This window comes from Aphidius gifuensis, linkage group LG5, assembly GCF_014905175.1.
Source record: "Aphidius gifuensis isolate YNYX2018 linkage group LG5, ASM1490517v1, whole genome shotgun sequence".
NCBI lineage: Eukaryota > Metazoa > Arthropoda > Insecta > Hymenoptera > Braconidae > Aphidius > Aphidius gifuensis.
Genome location: NC_057792.1, coordinates 15807881 through 15828362, shown reverse-complemented (window position 1 = coordinate 15828362; position 20482 = coordinate 15807881). Strand labels below are relative to the sequence as shown.

General features: G+C 22.8%; 1 protein-coding gene across 3 annotated transcripts in view; it reads left to right on the top strand.

The window, feature by feature from the left end:
- The first annotated feature begins 8 nt into the window (after window positions 1-8).
- LOC122857845 (serine-rich adhesin for platelets-like) overlaps window positions 9-20482 on the top strand; it is a 32254-nt gene continuing 11780 nt past the window's right edge. The window contains exons 1-6 of one of the 3 annotated variants that reach the window (XM_044160281.1): window positions 1124-1222; window positions 15262-15577; window positions 16796-16927; window positions 18789-18931; window positions 19604-20048; window positions 20122-20448. In XM_044160281.1, coding sequence (XP_044016216.1) covers window positions 16910-16927; window positions 18789-18931; window positions 19604-20048; window positions 20122-20448 — 933 coding nt within the window. In that variant the 5' untranslated portion in view covers window positions 1124-1222; window positions 15262-15577; window positions 16796-16909. Of the gene's footprint in view, window positions 341-429; window positions 1223-15261; window positions 15578-16795; window positions 16928-18788; window positions 18932-19603; window positions 20049-20121; window positions 20449-20482 lie in introns of those variants that run through there. The other 2 variants (XM_044160279.1, XM_044160278.1) reach the window with 2 other exon arrangements.

Below are 20482 nucleotides of genomic sequence, written 5' to 3'. Positions count from 1 at the left end.
GTTATAATAATGAAAAAAAAAATGGCTGCCACGAGAGTGTACGATGGTGATGTTGACGTCGTTCGCCAAATACCCGCGTCCACTGTGTGTCATCGTGATATAAATTTTTTATAAGAAAAAAAAAAAAACAATTTGTTTATTAATAAATTTTGTGAATACATGTGAATTGTTATCGTGTTGATACTACATGTGGATTAATTGTGATAATAACAAGATATTAACAGGGAATAAATCAACACACACAAAATACAGTTTTTTTTTTTTTTTTTTTTTATCTTTTTTTTTATTTTATTATTTTTGTGTGTTATAACGTGAAGGTGAAGGAAAGCACGACAGCTAGGTGAGTGTGTGTGTGTTCATAAATTATAAAGATAGAAAGAGAGAGTATTTATTATTATTTTTATATATTTTCGTAATATTATAAACAATTAAAATACATTTAAGATTAGTTGTTGTACACAAGTTTTGGGTTTCATGAAACTTCGTGTCAATGGACGGCCATATTAATCTGGAACCCCGCCGTCATTGAAGTTTATATATTATCATTATTATTATCATTATATATTATTTATTATTTTTTATTTTTTCGTGTGTTATTGAGGGACTTTAATAACGAGTCAATTGTTACAATTGTTATTTTTTAATATTTAAATATACTTGGTGATATACAAGACTTAATTAATGCTTTTAAAAAAATATTATATTTTTTTATTCATTTTATCTTGGTGATTAATCTGGGGGCAAAAGGGCAAGGTTCCCCCTGCCGCTTTCTCCTTTTTTTTTATTTATTTTTTTTAATTATTTATTTATTTTGTTAATTGAATTTTTTTTTTTTTTATTGACATTATTTGTTATTGTTAATGTAGAGGAAAATTTAATTTGGCAATTATATCTATTTTTAATATTATTTTTATTATTTATTTTGGAGTTTTTTATTTTATTTTTTCGACGGCTACCAACGACTCCTACAGATGACGTTGCGGGAGGATGCCAGTGCGTGTTAAAAAAAAATATATAATAATCTACATCAAGTGAACATTAAATAATTATATTTTTAATAATTTTTTTTTACAACAAATTAATTATGCACTAGTAAAAAAAGTGTTTATATTATTTTTGTTTATTTTTTGTTGTTGTTTTTTTTTTTGTCGTTTGATCAAGTGATTGTTTCTATTTTTTTAATTATTTAATTGTGCAATTGATGGACATTTAAATGGACCTCGTGAGTAATAAATATATTTTCTACGTAATGAATTATGAAAGATAAATTTTTATTATTCTTGTTTGAATTATTATGATGGTTTTAAAATTTTTTATATATTTTTTTTTTCTGAGGCCCCTTTTTCTGGTTTTCCTGTACTATCAAAAATTCATTTTTTATTTTAAATTACATTTTATTATCACTCGAGCGTGTTTCCTGTTACCTGTTATATGTTTTTTTTTTTATTAAAAAATAAACGTATTTTCTTTAATTTCCCAGATGTCTTGAGAATGCAGCCAATCGTTAAATTTATCTTATCATTAACGTTCTAATATCGTTGAAAGATTGTTTATAAATTTTTTAATTTAATAAGAAATTATATTTTTAATGAGTTTATCTAACTTTAATTTGTGCTTTTATATTTTTGTGCAATTTTTTTATCTTTAATTTTGGGTAAAACACATTACGACCAAAAGATAATTTGAGTTATGGCCATCTTATGTAAGATGTATAATACTTTTACTACCAAAACTCAGTTGTTTGTGTGTTTTCGTGTGTATATGTTGATATTAGGATTTAAAAAATAAAAAATATCATTTCAAGTTTATGCTCTTGGATATTTTTTAACATGTTGGACAGGTCTTGAGTCATCATAATAACAATTACATTTTATTATTCTAACGTATACATTTTAAATGACTAACAAAAATTTATACTTTTTTTTTTTATTTTATTTTTCGTCAGAGGAAAATTAAAAATAATAATATATAGTATGTACATTGTGTTCACCCATATTTTGCATTTCTCATTTGCCTATTTTGTATATTTTTTTTTTTGTTATTTTTATTCTCTGTTATAAACGTCAATCAACATTCTCTCTCCCTCCCGCAATTACGAAAAAGTAATATCGTCAATTAATTGATTAATTAATATCCAACAAAAATATAAATATTAAAAAAAATATATATTTAAAATATTGTTTATTTTATATAAATAAATGAAATATTTAATACTTTTCTTTGTCAACATTATCAACTTTAATTTGAAAAAAGTTGAAAAAAGTTTTATGAAAAAAAAAAAATTGTATACACAAAACATTTGATTATAATATCTAAAAACAACAAATTATTATTTTTATCTATCGGCACTTTGTTGTTATTATCATCATTGATACATTTCAATTGAAATTTAAAATTTTTTTTTATTATAAAAAAATGAATATTGCAATGTAAAAGGATAGTAAAAAAAAAAAATAAAAATATAATACTGAAGAGCTTGGATTACGTGCTCCGATCCAATCACAAGGATTACAGTCATCTTGGTATTCACTGTCTTTTTTCATCCCATCATCTATCTGTCTATAGAATATAGAATTATTTGGTCCCTCTCTTCTATTCATTTATATTTCACAACGGGTCAGCCAAGGATTATTCATATACAAAAATATAAAATTAAAAAAAAAATTTACAATATTGCAGTAGATAAAATAATCAATTTTTGTTTATTTTTAATTTATTAAAATTAATTGTTTATCTTTTTTTTTTTTAATAACAAATTTAATCTATTTAAAAAAATTAAAAAAATACATTTTTTAAATATTTTATTATATCCCAAGATTTGTTAAATTCACATACATAACTTTTCTCATTTTGCAAGATTATTTTCCGGGTAATAAGTACCCTCATGAATTTATCTTTAAGACGAATAGTCTCTTTGGGCTGGTCTACAATTCAATAGACGTATATTATATTTTAATATCCTCATAAAAAAATTTTTTTTCCTCTATTCACAATGAATTTTTAACTTGCCTCTAATATTTAAAATTTTTTTTAAACTAATTTTTCATTTAACAAAAAAAAATACCTAATTAAATTACAAATTTTTATTTTTATAAAATTTATAATTGTATATGCAATTTATTTTATATAATTATATTTATAATATTCAACTTATTATTATTTTAAAAATATATTTTTAAGCTTATGCATTAACGTCAGCACACAGACACACATCGCGGGTCAGCATAATCCGTTTTATAATTAATCAGACAATATGTTGGATATAAAATTATTATTTTCTCTCATCCACATACATGTGTTCAAATGTACATACCCTAATATTGGGGTTTGAAATTCCTGACATAGTATTTGCCACCGCGTTAGTTCACATCCATATGCACCATTGTCCTGGCATGTGGTAATTAAATTATTATCATCATCATTATTATTTTTTTTTTTAAATGTCCCCATATTTTCTTCAAAAATCAATGCTAATAATATAGATTTTTATTAAACATTTATACAAAATTTTATTTGGAAATTGTGTGTCCCGTTACGCCTGAATACATATATAATTTTTTTTTTTTTTTTTGTAATTTTAAATTATTTTTCTCTTGGTTGACTTGGTACTTGTTTCTTCTTCTTCGTTCTGCACGCTTTGGTTATAAATAATGCACCGATGAGAAGCAACGACACACACAAAAATAAAGTAAAAAAAAAAAAAATGAAAATTTATAAAAAGAGAATACGTTAAAGGATAGAAATATATTTTTATTTTTCGAAAGAGATAGAAAATGAGAGAAATAAAAAATATAAAAATCGAAGATGAATCGTGGATGGAATGATGAAGTAGATGTGTATATAAAGAATAATATGTATTGAGATAAATATATATATATTTGTGTAAATAATACATACACGTATTGTCATGGGGGTCTTTTTGTTCTATGGCCTTGTCAAGATGAATGTGTGCATTGTTGAGGCAAATAAAATAACGGACGTTATTCAGACAATTTTCACTCACTATTTTGCATCTTATAATCTCTTATTCTCTCTTATACTTTTGCACATAAACCCATTCATTTTATTTAAATATATTAAACTTACTATAAATAAGTGATATTTAAATTTTTATATTTTAAATTTCAACAGACAAAATTCAAATAATTATTCAAAGAAATATTATTCTTTAATTTTTATTGTTGTCTGTAGAAAAGATTAAATTTATTGTTCAATTATTTTAATTGCTCAATGATAATCTATACTTGAAATAATAATTTTTTAATTACAACTAATTTTAGTTAGAAAAATTACAAAAAATAATCAAGAAATTATTTTAGAAATTTTTTGTAGAAATTTAAAGAGCCAAGTTGATTGCAAATTTGAAGAAATAATTTTTATATATATTTTTGGAGTAATAGACTACAAAAAAAAGAGTTGAATATTTTTTTAAACTATTTGTTGATGGGTTTTTTAATAAATATTTAGACCTCCTGGTTAAACAGTTGATTGTAAATTTTGAATAATAATAACAACAAATGAATGGTTTGGAAATTTAAATCCCCTTTTTCTAAATCTTTTATTCTTGATTCGATACGTTTTGGTATATTATTGCCTGAAGGCAATGATCCTTTTTTTTTTTTTTTTTTTTATATTTTGGATGTATATCTGTTTTGTACAGCAGTGGTTAAAATGTTCCCTCTTGTGACGCTTCGTATGGTTTGCTTGCTCGATGACGCCATGTGTTTCCAGCTGGACAGTAGGGGATTTTATATCAAAACTAGCCAAGTTCCGGGGGGATGAAAAGACAAAATTTATATATATATGTCTTCACTCTCTCTCTTGTTCAAAACTTATTTTTCCTCTTTATTTTAGCTGTCTGTTTAAAAAGCTAAAGGGTGCGACAAGGCAAAATCTTATCGAGGGCTTATAAATTTGAAAAAAAGAAAAACTTTTTCGTAACATTCACTGAAGAATTTAAAATTGGACAAATTTTTTTTGATTAGTTAAATATACTTGTTCATTGTTGTTGAAAGTGAACAACAAATATATAAAAATGAAAATATAAATTAAAATTTTATCTTAAAACAAATTAAATTTGAATATTTTATTGTTTTTTTTAAAAAATAAAATTATAATAATAATATATTTCAAGATGTATAAAACATTTGAGATGGATTTAAATTTATTTTTAATGTTATTTTTTTTAGAAAAATGTTGAATCATTTTTGTCGGTTTAGTGCCAAGCAGACCGCACACACAAAATACCATATTCTAGGGTTTTAGAATTTTGCAAACGTCAGCCTGGTAAAATACCGCAACGGTGCATGTTCAAAACGTGTCTATGTCAGTGTTTTGTATACATACATATAAAATTGAGAGTGAGTGGGTGGTTTGTTGGGTGGTTTGGTTGGTTTGTCTCATAGTATACCTGTAACACCACCAAAGCTTCGTACTGATACATTTTATATATATATATTTTTTGTCTTCTTACTTAACTCAGTTATTTTGAAATGTGGATAAACCATCTACTCTCTTATTTCACATCTCATATTTTGTTGGTTTTTTTTTAAAAACATCTCTCTGTTTTTCTCTTGATACTGTCCATAAGCATTTGATCATACTGCTGGGCTTATAATAATCCTACCTTGGTGTGACCTTAAAGGGGACATATCCCCCACGTGCTTCAATGTCTGGAATTTTATTTTCCTCTATTTTATATATTTTATTTTGTTATCACATCTTTTTTTTATTTTTCTTTGGTCAACCCCTCGTACACACACTCACACTAAAATTTTTTTTCGTGACATTGATGTGCCATTATACATGAAAAATAATTTTTTTAATGATAAAATTTAAATATATTTTTAATCTATGTTTATAATTTGTTTGTTTATTATATTTTTTATTTCATTTTTATTAACTTGGTTTTATTTTATTTTTTTTTTTCATGAATTGTAGGATTTTTTTGATATAAAAAAATATATATTTATTTGGGATTTAAAGTAATAAATTTATGAAAAATCGATAAAAGATTTATTTGAATTTGTATCTAGTATTTTAAATTTTCGTTTATCAATATCAATGTAAATTTTATGCAATAACTTGAAGATAAAAATAGTTGTATACATTGTAACATGTACGGTTTATTTTTTATTTGTATTTTTTTTTAGTCTGACCCTCAGTTGAGTTTTTCTTTTTTTAACCCTTGAGTGTCTTTATATAATCCATCTTGTAGTTGTTATAGTTGTTGGCATATTCATCTCGTCCGAGGTTTTTTCATTGTTTTTAAAGTCCTTGATGAAACCGTTTCTAGGTGGTGATATTTAACGACAGCAATGCCAAGGGGAGGTAAAATTTAAAGCAGATAGATGTCAATTTTATCTCTCCCTTAATATTATAACATATGAACAGTATTTTTTTTTTTTTTTTTTCATTTTATTTCCATGATATCCCCTATTTGATATTAACATAAATTTATGACAACTCATATATGCACTTTTTCTCATATGTAAAAAAATTTTTAACCTTAATTTTTTCAACTATTTTTTTAAATTTATTAAAAAAATTTTTCATGCATTATGATTTTTTTTTTTTTTTTCAACTAGAATTTACTTTGATATGTATCTAATTTTTTTTTTTATTTTAACTTTTGTATGCTGCTCTTTTTTTTTTAAATATATATTTTTTTTTGTGTTATTTTCCCTATTTTTATTTCGACAAATAAAAATAAAATTCATAAATCTGTCAATCGACCATTTTCACGTATTCAACTGCATTTATATTTTTTTTATCATAAAAAAAAAATATATAACACAAAAACGGAAATATAATATTTTGATATGAGCTTTTTTTTGTGATAGAAAATTATTTATTCCCATTTTTTTTTTCTATTATTTTTTATTTGATATTAAACAAAAAATAAATTTGTTTTTGACGATGTATTTTAGATGATATAAATTTATAAAATTATAACAAAAAAAAAATACTTTTATAATTAAAAAATTTGAAATAAAAAACTACTTGTTATTCAGTGAAAGAAAAAAAAAAAAAAAAAAACTTTTTCCATGTATTAATGTCACACAAGAAATGCAACCAGCAATGTTACAAAGTTTTACATGTTATTGTATATCTTTTAGATTTAACAACAAACTTTACAACACTCATGACACATTGCAAATGCGTGTGTGTGAAAATTTGTAATATACAGTACTTTGTTGTTTGTATTTTTTTACATTGTCTATTTTTTTTTTTTTGACAAATAAACAAGTGGCCCAGTCTTTGGTATAGAAAAGTTTCTAAAAACTTATTTATCTTCTTGACTTTTTGTATATAAATATTTTCTCTGTCATACATCTTCATCCCCTATTTAATATATGCACATGCATATGCATCGATGATCGACAAGAATGATCCAGTACAAACAATCATAAAAAATTAATAAAATATAAAAGAAAAATATAAATAAAAATATATACAAGACAGTGTTACTCGCCCTGGTTACGACTTTGTAAATGGGAATGAGTTTGAGAATGATAAAAGTATAGTAGCAGAAAAATTCACAAGAGTTGGAAAAATGCCGGAAAAGTAAAAAAAGAAAAATATAAAAAATAGTAAAAAAGAGATAGAGAAATAAAAAAAAAAATGAAATAGAATAAAAGAATAAAACGAGTAAAGAACTGAAGAAGCTTTCTGTGTGAAAAATAAGTAATGCGAGTGAGTGAGATAGGGTGGTAATGGGAAATTCGCTGGTACATGTACACAAGACATGTTGATGCTATGACGCTGAATTGAACGAAAAAGCAACCAGGGGAAGTTGCTCGAGGGACGGATAGAGAGAAATAAAAATAAAAAAAAAATAGAATAAAAATTGAGGGTAGTATAGGGTAGTATGTATATATATATACTGTAAAAAGAAGTAGTACTGGTAAGGGACATAGAAGGGAAAAAAAAAAAAAATGTGAAGAGGGTGAATTTGTGAAGCGTAGACTCGCTGTCGGGCGTTTCATGCATTCAAAATTGGACACGAAAATTCCAAACGTTTTTCGATGCAAAAGCACTCTATTATTTATTTTTATTATCAAATTTATATATGTGAATTATATAAACGTTGTAATTTATTTTTACAAACATTACAAATTATATATTTATTTTTATTAAACAATCAGAAATTTTATTTTATTTTCTGATAATTTTTTTTGTTTAAATTTTTATTTGATATTATTGCTGTGGTATAAAAATAGAAAGGATGTTAATTGAAAATTTATACAATCAGTATTTTTCAATTAATAAAATGATTTTTTTATTTTTTTTACTCAAAAAAATTGCTTTTTTTATATTAATTAAATAACTGAGTTTTTTTTTTTTTCATTGTTTTTATTTCAACACTTGTTTATAGAAAAAAAAAAAAATTTATTCATGTTCGATTTTATGAAATTTTATATATACACATATTATATATGTAAAATTTGTTTTATATATTTTTTTAAAAAAGTTTTTGTTGAAAAGTTACATCTCAGGAAACTCGTTAACATCCCTCGTGGTTCGTATCGTTTTATAGTTATTTTTTCGAAATATATACCACAATCGCATTCAGGGTTAATCGCATGCCCCCGATTTTCCAACAAATATATATAAAATATATTTTTTTTGATTGTGTATATGTATGCTTAAGCGAATTTTACTTCTGATTTTTTGAAGCGATAAATTTTCAACAATTCCGAGTTGTTTCTGCATGATTCACTTCTCTTTCGACAAAGTCAACGAAACATGTTCAACAATAAATTGCACGAAATAAATTTTTTCATTTTTACAAACTTAAATAAATAATCAAAAATATATAACATACCTTAGCTGTATTTAAAATTTTATAATTTATTTATTAAAATTTTCTCGACAAAATTACAAAAATTTAGTGCTGTTTTTTTTGTTATTTTTGTAAATCTGAAAAATTGACAATAAAGCAGTAAATAAAGTCAGATAAAATATAAAATAAATGTATAATTTTATACTCAATCATTTTGAACAATATTAAAAATAAATAAAAAAATATAAAAATGGTCTGACCCTCGCGTGTCACACGCAAACTCAAACTAGTGAAAGTCACAAACACCCTTTTTTTTTTTTATTTTTTTTTTCTTTTCTCTCTCGTTATCGTGTCGTTTTGTACCGTGTGTACGGTTACTAGGTTTTTACTGCAACGCATATTATGTACTTTTCTGCACGCATTTTCATTAATTTTATTTTATTTATAAATATACACACATATTTTTTTAAAAAACCTATTTACAATGAAACATTTATATTTCGTGATTTTACATGTTGATGATGAAAAATCGGGTCACCCTTTTTTTTTTTCCACCTCAAAAATGCCGACAGATCTACTTTAATATATAAATAATAATAATAAATTTAAAAAATATAAAAAGCTCTTTTATTTATTTTTTTTATTCTCCATTCTTTTTAACAGAAAATTCTCGTCTTTGTGGAATCTGGATTAAAAAATGTCGATAATGCTGAATATTATTTTTTTTTTTATTTTTTTTTCCCTCTTCATTTCTTCTTCATTTATACTGCAATGCCGTCATTATATGTATAATTATATGAATAGAAATTTTTTTTAAAAAAAGCACGTAATGACAAAATTAAAAAAATTAGAGTAATTTTTTTTTTTTTAAATTAATTTTATAATATAAAATTTGTAATTATACTAATAAACTAATTTACATAAAAATTTTTTAAATTAAAAGGTTTTTATTATTATTTATTTGTTTATTTAAAAATATTTTTTCATATAAAAAATAAATATAAATAAAGTCATAAAGTAAAAAAAAAAAAAACATAAAAAAGTTTTTTAGTTTTTTCATGTTTTTCTTAGACATTAGTTTTGGGTGAAATATAAAATATAGAAGGAATGAAATTACATTGAAATTTTGAGGGTTGAAAAAACTTTGTCTATTTTAATACATGTATTATTATAGATGGCGTTAGTATCATCTTGAGTGGCCTCGTGCCCTCATCAAAAAGCACGAAACTCGTCTGGTGCGCAAGCTCTCGTAATTTTTTTTTCCTCTCTATTTTATTTTTTTTTTTTTTCAACTTGCTATTGTTCTGGTATTACATCTCTCTCTTTCCACCCTTAAATGTAACACACACATATATAAAATACACTGACTCAGTGAGGTGGAAAAAGCAAGAAAGACGGATATCCGCAGTAGAGAGTTGCGATGTTGTATGAGGGTCGAATGTTAAAGGGCATGATTTAAATTGAAAAAAAAATTTAAAAAATATATATTTTTATATAAATGAACAGGTGAAATTGTTTATTTAAATTTGAGACAATGAAAATATTAAAAAAGTATTAATTCATTCGTTTGTTTTCATAAACAAAATAAATTATTGCTTTTTTTTTTTCGACCGCTAGATTTTTTTTTTTCTCTTTTAATCTATTTTTTTTAGATGAAATTACATACAAGAATAATTTTAAAAATACGAAAATTAAATTATTTTTGTTTATGAAAAAACAGACGGTATAATGAGGGTATTTTTTTATTAATTTTTAGAGCTAATTGAGATGGAGAAAATTTATTTGAAATTGTGTAAATTTTACATGTACATGAAAAATAATAATTGGCAATTACAAAGTGTTACTTGAAATAACGACATTTAATTCATCATGTGTTTAATATTTCTTGTATATTTTGTAAATTAAATTACACTTGAAAAACTTTAATAATTAAAAATAAAGTTTTTAAATTAATTTCTTTGAAAGATTTGTATTTTAAATATTTATTAAATACCATTTTAAATAGTATTTTTTTAAAAATATATTCTCTAGAATCGTTTAAAAAACATCAAAGAAATGTCCTTGTAAAAAAAATTTATAAAAGTTAAAAATAAATAAAATAATCTTTAATAAAAGAAATATCTACTTGTTCAACAATATAAAATACTAAAAATAACTAGAACAAGATTTTCCAAGATATTGTATTTCAAAAGAGAAACATTTTCCCCAAATAAAAAATACAATGAAAAATTCAAATTAACTTTATCAAAGAAAAAAGAATATTCCTAGAATATTCAATTCAACTGTTAATATTAAAAAATTAATTTTATATTTATCACAAAATTTTGATGTATATAATTTCGTAGAATCATGACGAATTCAATGATTCTCTTTCGTAAAAAAAATGACTAAATACCAGTAAAAAACTAAAAAGAAAAAAATTCAGTGCATTGATGCACTTGAGTTGGTTATTCGTAGAAGACGAGTAAATTTTTTATTTAATTTTTTTTGATAACATGATGTGCATGGTACAGAAATGCATTTGTGTAAAATAATATATACATATACAATACTTGAATGAAATATGTGTGGGTGTTGCATACAGTTAAAGGGCGTGCTCTTCTCACCCCTCGACATTTTCATTTCTCCATCTATTGGAACTTGGTGCTGCTGTTGTTGCTGATTTAACATATATATGTTTACATTTTACAAATTGCAAACGTTGCCAAGTTTAATGAGTAATCTAACATTGAGAAAATTTTAATTATCCATTTGCAATACATAATGTATATATTTATGTAATATTATAACATGTACATGATTTGGTAAATTCAATATTTGAAATATTGAATTTATTGAAGTTGCGTAACTTCAATAGTTACAATAATAATATATCAAATTATTAAACATATTTTTTATATCAAATAAATGCTTTTATATGTACAAAAAAAAATAATTAAATTTGATATTCAATTCAATGAAAAAAAAAATATTTAAAATTATTTTTTAATAATATTTAAAAGTAATTTTTTTATTTTTAAAATTTAATTTATTAAGTAATTTAATTTAATTTTGACAATTAAATTTATTTACTTTACATAAAATACCCACAGTTTGTATAATTAATTTTTATTTAAAAAAAAAAAATTCAATAGTTTATTATGATTTATTTTTCATAAAATTAAAAATAAAATTGTTCAATTGAATTTATTAAATTTTTTTAAATTCATAAAATACCAACAACTTGTATAATTATTTAAATTTTATAATTCAAATATAAATTATTAATTTTATTATTAAATTTAAATTTAAAAAAATTTTTAATATTTTATTTTCCAAGATCAATCAATCTTGATGGTTTTTTTTCTCAATATTACATCGTTTTTTTTCTTTTCATTATTACTACGAGAGTAAAAAAAAAAAGCTCAACATGATGAATGACGATATTAAATATAGACAAGAATAATAATTATTATTGAAAGTAAAAAATATTTAAAAAAAAAATTAATAATAATGACAGGCAATAGGTATTTTAAAAATGTAAAATTTTCGACGTTCAATTATTGGAAAAAATGTCTTTTCACTTTATTTCAGTTCAATTTTATTTAACGTTAGTGCTTACCCAGACGAAATAAGCAAACTAAGATGAAAATACTTATTATGATAATGATAATAATAAAATTTCAACGTATTGAAATAAAATTCAAAGTGTGACACCTCAAGACTTGTATAATTCAGTCTTCAGAGTGTATAGTTACTTTGATGATATTATTATTATTATTTATATTGCACTAGACCTGAAATGCAGTTGCATATATTTTTCCCTGAAATATAAAAGACAAAAGTATATATATATATTTTTATATATTATAAAATAAATAAGAAACTTTGTAAATTCAAGATGAAAGTTTGAGTACATATACAACTTTTTTTTCATGCTTGCGTTACTCGAAAAACTTTTATTTATTTATTTCTTTAATATAAAAAAAAAAAAAAGTTTACTTGTTTGTCGTTGTCGTCACTCAAGATTTCCCAGACAAAAAAAATTTACCAGCATCATTGCATGTTAAAAAAAAATTACATGCAATTATAAAAATTAAAACCACAAAAAAAAATTTGTTTTTTTTTTTTTCTTTAATAAATGATTAATTGTGTTTTTAATTATTTGTTAAAAAAAAATATTTATAAATTATAATTTTAAAATAGTGTACAATATTTATTTTATTATTTATTACTATTTTAATATTGTTTATTTATAAATAAATAAACAAGTTATAAATAAATTTGTTAAAATTTTTTTTTCTTAATTTCAAGATTTTTCTCTTTACATTTTTTTTTTCTAATTACATTATTAGTAGTATAGAAAAAAAAGCTAAATAAATTTAAAAAAAAAAAAAAATCAAATAATGATAAATTAAGATGGAAATTGTGTTATTTATTTTTTTTTTTCTATTTTTTTAATTATTTCATAGCGTGCTGGATCACATGATTCATTCCCGTCACGAGCATATGAGAAAATTTGTTAATTCTCTAGGATTTAAAGTTGGGGTGGTTGTTGAGAGAGAGAAAGAAAGAGAGAAAGAAAAAGAGAGAGAGATGAGGCTAGAGGGTGATTAGACAAGTCAGTTGCAAAAGTAAGAGAGACAGATGATATATACATTAGACCTCGAACATTCACCCGGACGTAACATTAATTAGTGCAATATTTTTATTTTCTCTCGTACGAAATTTCATATCTTAAAATAGTGAATGAATGAACAATGAAAGCTGCTTTTTCAACTATGATAATATATATATTGGCTTTAAAAATTTTTTAAATGTTCATTCCCCTGGATCGATTGAAACCACCCAAATGAATTTAATTAAATTTCATATATATAAATTATAATTATTCAAACAATTAATTTATTCAATATTTTTATTCAATTTACATATATTTTTTTTTTTTATTTATCTACAATTGTTGTACAGCTTGGGTAATTAACAAGCTAATTAATAATAATATTTACTTTTATAGAAATTTTATTTAAATAAAATTTGTAAAGTTGATAAAGTTTTTTTCTATTTCATTTTTTAATTATACAATTAACAAAGTAGCTTTTTTTTAAAAAGAATAAAATAAAACAGTTTGTATTAAGTGATTAAATGAAAAATAAAGTATGACAAAGTCAGAGGGTTGATTTAACTTAAGGGCGGTGGTTTATTGTATAAATTTTTTATTTTTACTTTGAAGATAGTTTAAGGCAGGCTGATCTTGTTGGTAATTTTTATGTTTTTATTGGAAAAAAAAAAATATTGTCTCCAAGAAAGGATCTTCTACATAGCCAATTAAAGAAGAAAAATGAAAAGAAAAAAAAAAAAATTGCAAACGTTGAGAAAAGTCATGAGTTTGGTAGTGGTAAAAGTTGGGTGAACGAAAAAGATATGACGTGAGGCTTTGAAAAGAACGCTGGAATATTCTAGGGGAAAAAAAAATAAAAAAAAAATAAACCCTCCGGGTATTTTATACTTGAAGGTTCACTTATAAATTGCTTAGAAAAGAAAATAATAATAATTGTGCTTGGTTATCATTTGTTGAAAAGTACAAAATAGAAAAGTCTCAATGTTAAAATATAATAAATGAAAATGAAAATAAAAAAAGTTTAAAGAAAATTGGATAAATAAATACACCAATAAATTTAACATGAATTGAGAAATATTGTTCTTCATTTTGCCAATTTCATTGGTACAAATAAACTAAAATTTATATTGATAAAAAAATATATAAATTTCAAACAAACAAAAAAAAAGATAATTAAAAATTTTATTTTATATCAAGTTGATAATTCAATTCCGTATTTACGGATAAATATTTTTGACTTTTTTTTTTTGCAAAAAGTTGGTTAGAATATGGACTTATTTGTGTGATAAATTTTGATAATTAATCTTAAAGAATAATAACGATAAAAAATTAACAATTAAAATAAAAAATGTCTGTATCTGCAATCGTATACAGCAAAAATAGATTTTTTTTTATTTTAAAATTGTTAATTTTTTGTTATTATTTTTCAAGGCCAGCTATAAAAAATTATTGGATAAATAAAGTTAGCTTTTTAACTGATCCACTGAAAAAAAAATCAATCAAAAAAGTCTATTTGTTAATGCAGAAATGAATTTTTAATTTTAATTTTTTTTTTTGCTACCGTGGTCTGCTGCGATATGTAAGCTGACTCCTCATTTATAAATTTAAATTTCGTTCCAACCTTTAAAAATATACTTTTTCATTTGATTTTTTTTGCAAAGCGTTGCTTACAATACGGACTTATTTACCTAATAAATTTTAATAACAAAAAAAAAGCTAACAATATTAAAATAAAAAATATAAAAAAAAAAAAAAAATAAAAAAAAACCAGTTACGTATTTTGACGATAAATGTTATGTAAATGTAATTAATAATAATTAAATAATATAAAATATATTTTATACTAATTAATTGTATTTTTTGTTTTTGTTTCCAGTGTAAATTGTCGGCGTCGACATTAGTGGATAGTTGCTGATGTCCGCCACGAGTCTTGCCCTATCATCACCTGGACGTTGCTCGTGGCCACGAGAAACGGCACGTCCTGATATTGTTGAAATTAAATTAACTAACCTGCCAAAACAACCAAAAAAACTGTGTAAATATCACAGTTATATCAATAATAATAAATTTTTCATAAACAAATATAAATTATTATTGAATAAAAATTATAAACAATATAAATTATCAAGCTTAACAAACAGCATCGTAAGACACAACTCTGAATGTCTTCGCACATCAAAAAAGTGTGCTCGGTAAATATATTAAATATTTTTTATTATTTAGTTTAAGTATTATCCTATTTAAATATAATAAATATTTTATTTTGTTTAATTTAATTTTATATCTTTTTTTAAACTTAAAATTTGTTTTGATAAAAAAATTTTAAAAACTAAATTAAACTCTTTACTTAAAATAATAATTATTGTAACATTTTTTTTTTATTTAAATTAATATATTTGATAAATGTTGTAAATATTTTTTATGATAAATAATATCAAACTGTCGAAAAAAAAAAAAAAAGTAGAGATGAAACTTTGAATTGAATTGGAAAAGTTATGTTAAATGTAGCCAGTTGGATCATCTCACGTATGTCCAATAGAAAACCAAGATTTTATTTTTATATATTTTTTTTAAACTTTAACTTGGTTTCAAACATCCCAGTACCATCATCATTCACCACATTTATTATTTATTTATTTTAAACAATTTATCCACTAACTGTTTTACACGATTTAAAAAAAAAAGTTTTTTATTTTTAAAAAACTTTTCACTCATTGACACAAAAAGCAACATTTAATTTTCATTCGTCAGTTTAATGATCTTTGAAAATACAAGCTCTTTAAAATTCAAGAAATAAAAAATAAATTAAATTCATAAAAAAAAATAGTACACATCATCTTTGGCAACTTTTCTTTTTCGTTTTATTTTTCATCTCGATAAAGGCAAAACGTTGTGTCTCTCTCTTCAAGTGCCCCAGATATTTTTTGAATTTATTATTCTCACTTTTTGCTAAAAAAATAACAACAATAGTATTTCTTTTTTTCAACAAAGGAAATATAAAAATATTATCCTTTATATAAATTTTTTTCATTCATTAAAAATACATTATTACACAAAAAATAATTATTTCTTTTTACTTATGTAGTATCATAATTAATTTACATAATATTTATGAAAAAATTCTATCAATTATCTTGACTTTATTTTATAATTTAAACAAAATAAATTATTAAGAATACTACAGGATGACAATATTTAAAATAATTTAAATTCAAAAAAAAAAAAAAAAAAAAAAGTGGCAGTGTGCCAGCACGTTGGAGCAACACTCTCGGTTTTTTTTTTTTCCACAAGTCACATTCTTCAATTACACCTTGTTTTTTCAAGTTTTTTTTTGTGCCTTAATCATCATTGCTGATAATGATACTTCATGAAGTAAAAAAAAAAAAATATATCGTCTATGTTTTTTTTAGCGTAAACTCGCGGGCGGATTGGATCACCCATACGATGGATTATCATTGTAAATTTACAAGGCTGCATTTACATCGACGGATTATTTCTACGTACACAATACAATCAACATTATAATGGTCTTTATACTCGTGGTAGGCATTTGTATTTTTTTTTTTTCTCAACTTGTTTTTTTCTCATTTAAAAAATATAAACAGTATTTTTTTTACAACAATTATTAAAATATTTTTTAAATATTGGTTTTTAAATTACCATTCTTTTTTTCCTCGTTATTTTTTTTTTTTTTCTATTATTGTTATTTCTATTAATTTAATTATCTTTTATTATTTGAAGGAGAGATTTTTATCTTATAATTAATTTATTGTTCAATTTTGAATGTTTTTTTTTTTCTATTTTATTTTACTATGAATTTTTATTTTAGAACAATGCAACTGAGATGTTTGTTTATGTCGAATTAATGTTTTATCAAACTTGTCAAATAACTGTATTCTCACAATGAAGTTTTGAAATTTCATGAGTGAGGTTTAATTTACAGTACACTAGGGAAATTGTTAATAGTTAAATAGCATGTTTCAAAATTGTATAAATTGTACAGAGATGTACCAAAACATATCAGATTAAATATTTCTATTCGACATTTTTATTTCTTTTTGTTGGAAAATATGAAAATTAAATTTATTATCTAATAGAATCTATTACGAGATATACTATTTATTTTATTTTTACACATAAATTGTTAATATTAAAATTTGAAAATTATTTATTTAACTCATATTTAATTTTTTTATCTAAAATTGTAAATAATTTAAATAAATTTAAAAAATTATATCAAATTTATAGTTAGATATTTCAATTAAATCATCATAATTATTAGAATTATAAAAAAAAAAATTTCTTTTTATTATTAATATTATTTTACATTTTTAAAAAAGTTTTATTTTTATCGTAAAAAGTTTTTTAATTATTTGGAGTTTAGTATCTGGCTTTTGAAAGTGAAAGTCATTTATGGTAATTCAGGATAATATCTTTTTTTTTTTTTTCTTTTATTTTTTGTATTATTTTATTTATGGATTATTTAAAATGATTTTTCAACTTTTCTTATTTTATTCAAGTTGATGAAAAGAAAAAAAAAAAAAATTGAAATTGTGTTGTTGCGTGATTTATTGCGTCAAGATTATTTTTAGATTTAAAAAAAAATAAAAAATATATTTTAGTTTGAAAAGTTTAATTTTGTAATGAATTGTTGTCGATGTTTATAATTGACATTTTGGCTGGTTATAATTTTCAAAGTCTGTATTGGAGATGAAAATGCTTGGTTAAACACATAATATTATTTGCATCAAGTGATGTTTGTATCTTAGGTCAGGATATAATTTTGTGCTTGTCAGTAATATTATTCTGGAAATGACAGTATTTGTAAACCGACACTTGTTACAATAGACATGAAATAATAAACTTTATTATTATCATTAAGATGCTACTACAAAATTCGCGCATATCCATTAAATAAAAAAAGTAATTTTCCATCAAATAAACAGCTTTCCTATTTAATTTTCAAAATCATTTTCACTCAAGTCAATTTAAAAATAAAAAAAGTACATATATATGTACATTATCAGACTAAAACTAGGCTTGGCAATTGTCCAATAAGTTTATTTTTATTATTTTTAGTGACAGAGTTGACATTGGCACTTGAAACTTACAAAAAAAAAAAAATTCGCCTCTTTTTTTTTTCTCTTTTTATTTATAAATATTATTTTTATTTTTGTCTATTATTATTTATCAATTTAAATTCAACCAAGTGATTTTACTTTGTTGTCAATTCAAGTTATATACACAATCTTATGGAAAATCATTTCCAGATGTTTGTGTAAATTAACTGAATAAAATTTCAATTAAAAAAAATAAAAATTATTTTTATGATTTTATCATGGCTTGCTTAATAAATTATGTAAATTTTATTTAATTTTAATAATTAATGTAATATTGTTTCAGGGGTTTGATGCGACATTGAGTGACAGCAGAAAAAAATACGGCGACAAGGTGAATATACTTCTGTCAGCCTGGGAGCATGTCACCAATCACATACCTGCAGCAGACTCCAATGAAATAGATGAACTCATAGAATGCGTCTACAAGTAAGTACTCATAATTATTTATAAATAACCATTTTTATTAATCATCATAAACACATTAAAATAATAATAATAAAATAGCAAAAACAAAAATATATATCACTGTAAACAAAAAAAATAAAAAGAGGTAAATTATCGTTCCATTTGATATGCAAATTTTTTTTGAATCCAATTAAATTATGCAAAAAAGGAGCCACATTCAGTACTCCAATTCAGCAATACACAGCGTGCTGAGAATCTTGACTAAAATAAGTTGCGACATAACTTTTTCCTTGTTTGCTATTTTTAATATTCAACTCGAGAGAGAATATCCTCTTATAACTACACAGCTAAATATATTTTTTGTTTTTTTATTTTTTTCATATTTTCATAACTATCTTTATTGTTATATATGATTTTTTTTTTTTATTTTTATAAAAATAATTTACCTTTGATTTACTGGTATTACTCTTGAGCAAATGATAAATTTTAATTTCCCCTTGGAATTGTTGTTGTGAATTTTATTTATAATTCAAACATTAACGAAAAAACAAAAATTTTTTTAGTTAAAAATAATATGATGATGATATAAATAATGATGAATAATTTTAGATTAATTTAATATAAATATTATTGTTTTTTAATGAAAATACATTAATGTATATTTTAATTTTGTTTATGTTTTTTTTTTTTTAGACACACCCTTACGTTGATACTGCGTGGGGAGTGGCCGCAGATAAAACCAGTTTCAAAAACTCATCTAACTGTAACATTACAAAGATGTATAAATCATTTGGGTGGTCATCCAGCAGTATCACGTTGTACAAAATTATTGACACTTGTACAAAATCCATGGGCAAATCCAGTACTTGTAAATATTATTGAACAAAAACCAGATTTAGATAATGAAGAAGAATTTTGTTGTATGGAAAAAGGTGAATTATTGATGATGAGACTTAAAATATTATGTGAAGATAAATGTGAGGATATTGCTGTTAACATTGCTGCAGCATGTGTTAGAACATTACAAAGAAATGATCGTTTAAGATCATTATCTGATCCTCATGATGTTACATTTATTATTGATATTTACATTGTTCTTTTGTACAAATTAAAACGCACTCATGATATATTCGCTCAAGTAAGTTGTTTTAAATAAATAAATAAATCGTTTATTTGTTTATTTATTTTACATTTTGTTCTTCTTGTTATAGTTAAAATTAATGGATTTAAGCGATGGTCTTGAATTAGTTCAAAGATTAAGTGGTGAAAAACCAACAAAATATGGTACTGCACGTGTTTGGAAAAATTCATTAAAAGCTGCTGAATTAGTAGCACAATATTTAGTTACAGCTGGTATGGTAAGACTTGTTGCTGAAACTGGTATAAATATATTAGAAGAAATATTTAATTCATGGGCACAGTTACATGTTAAAATTAAAGAAAATGATCCAGATTTACCTGGTATGATTAAAAAATTAATTGAACCAGCTGAAAGTGCACAACATATTTATATATTTTGTGGTGTACTTTTAAAACACGTAAGTTTTACAAAAATAGAAAAATAAAATCTAA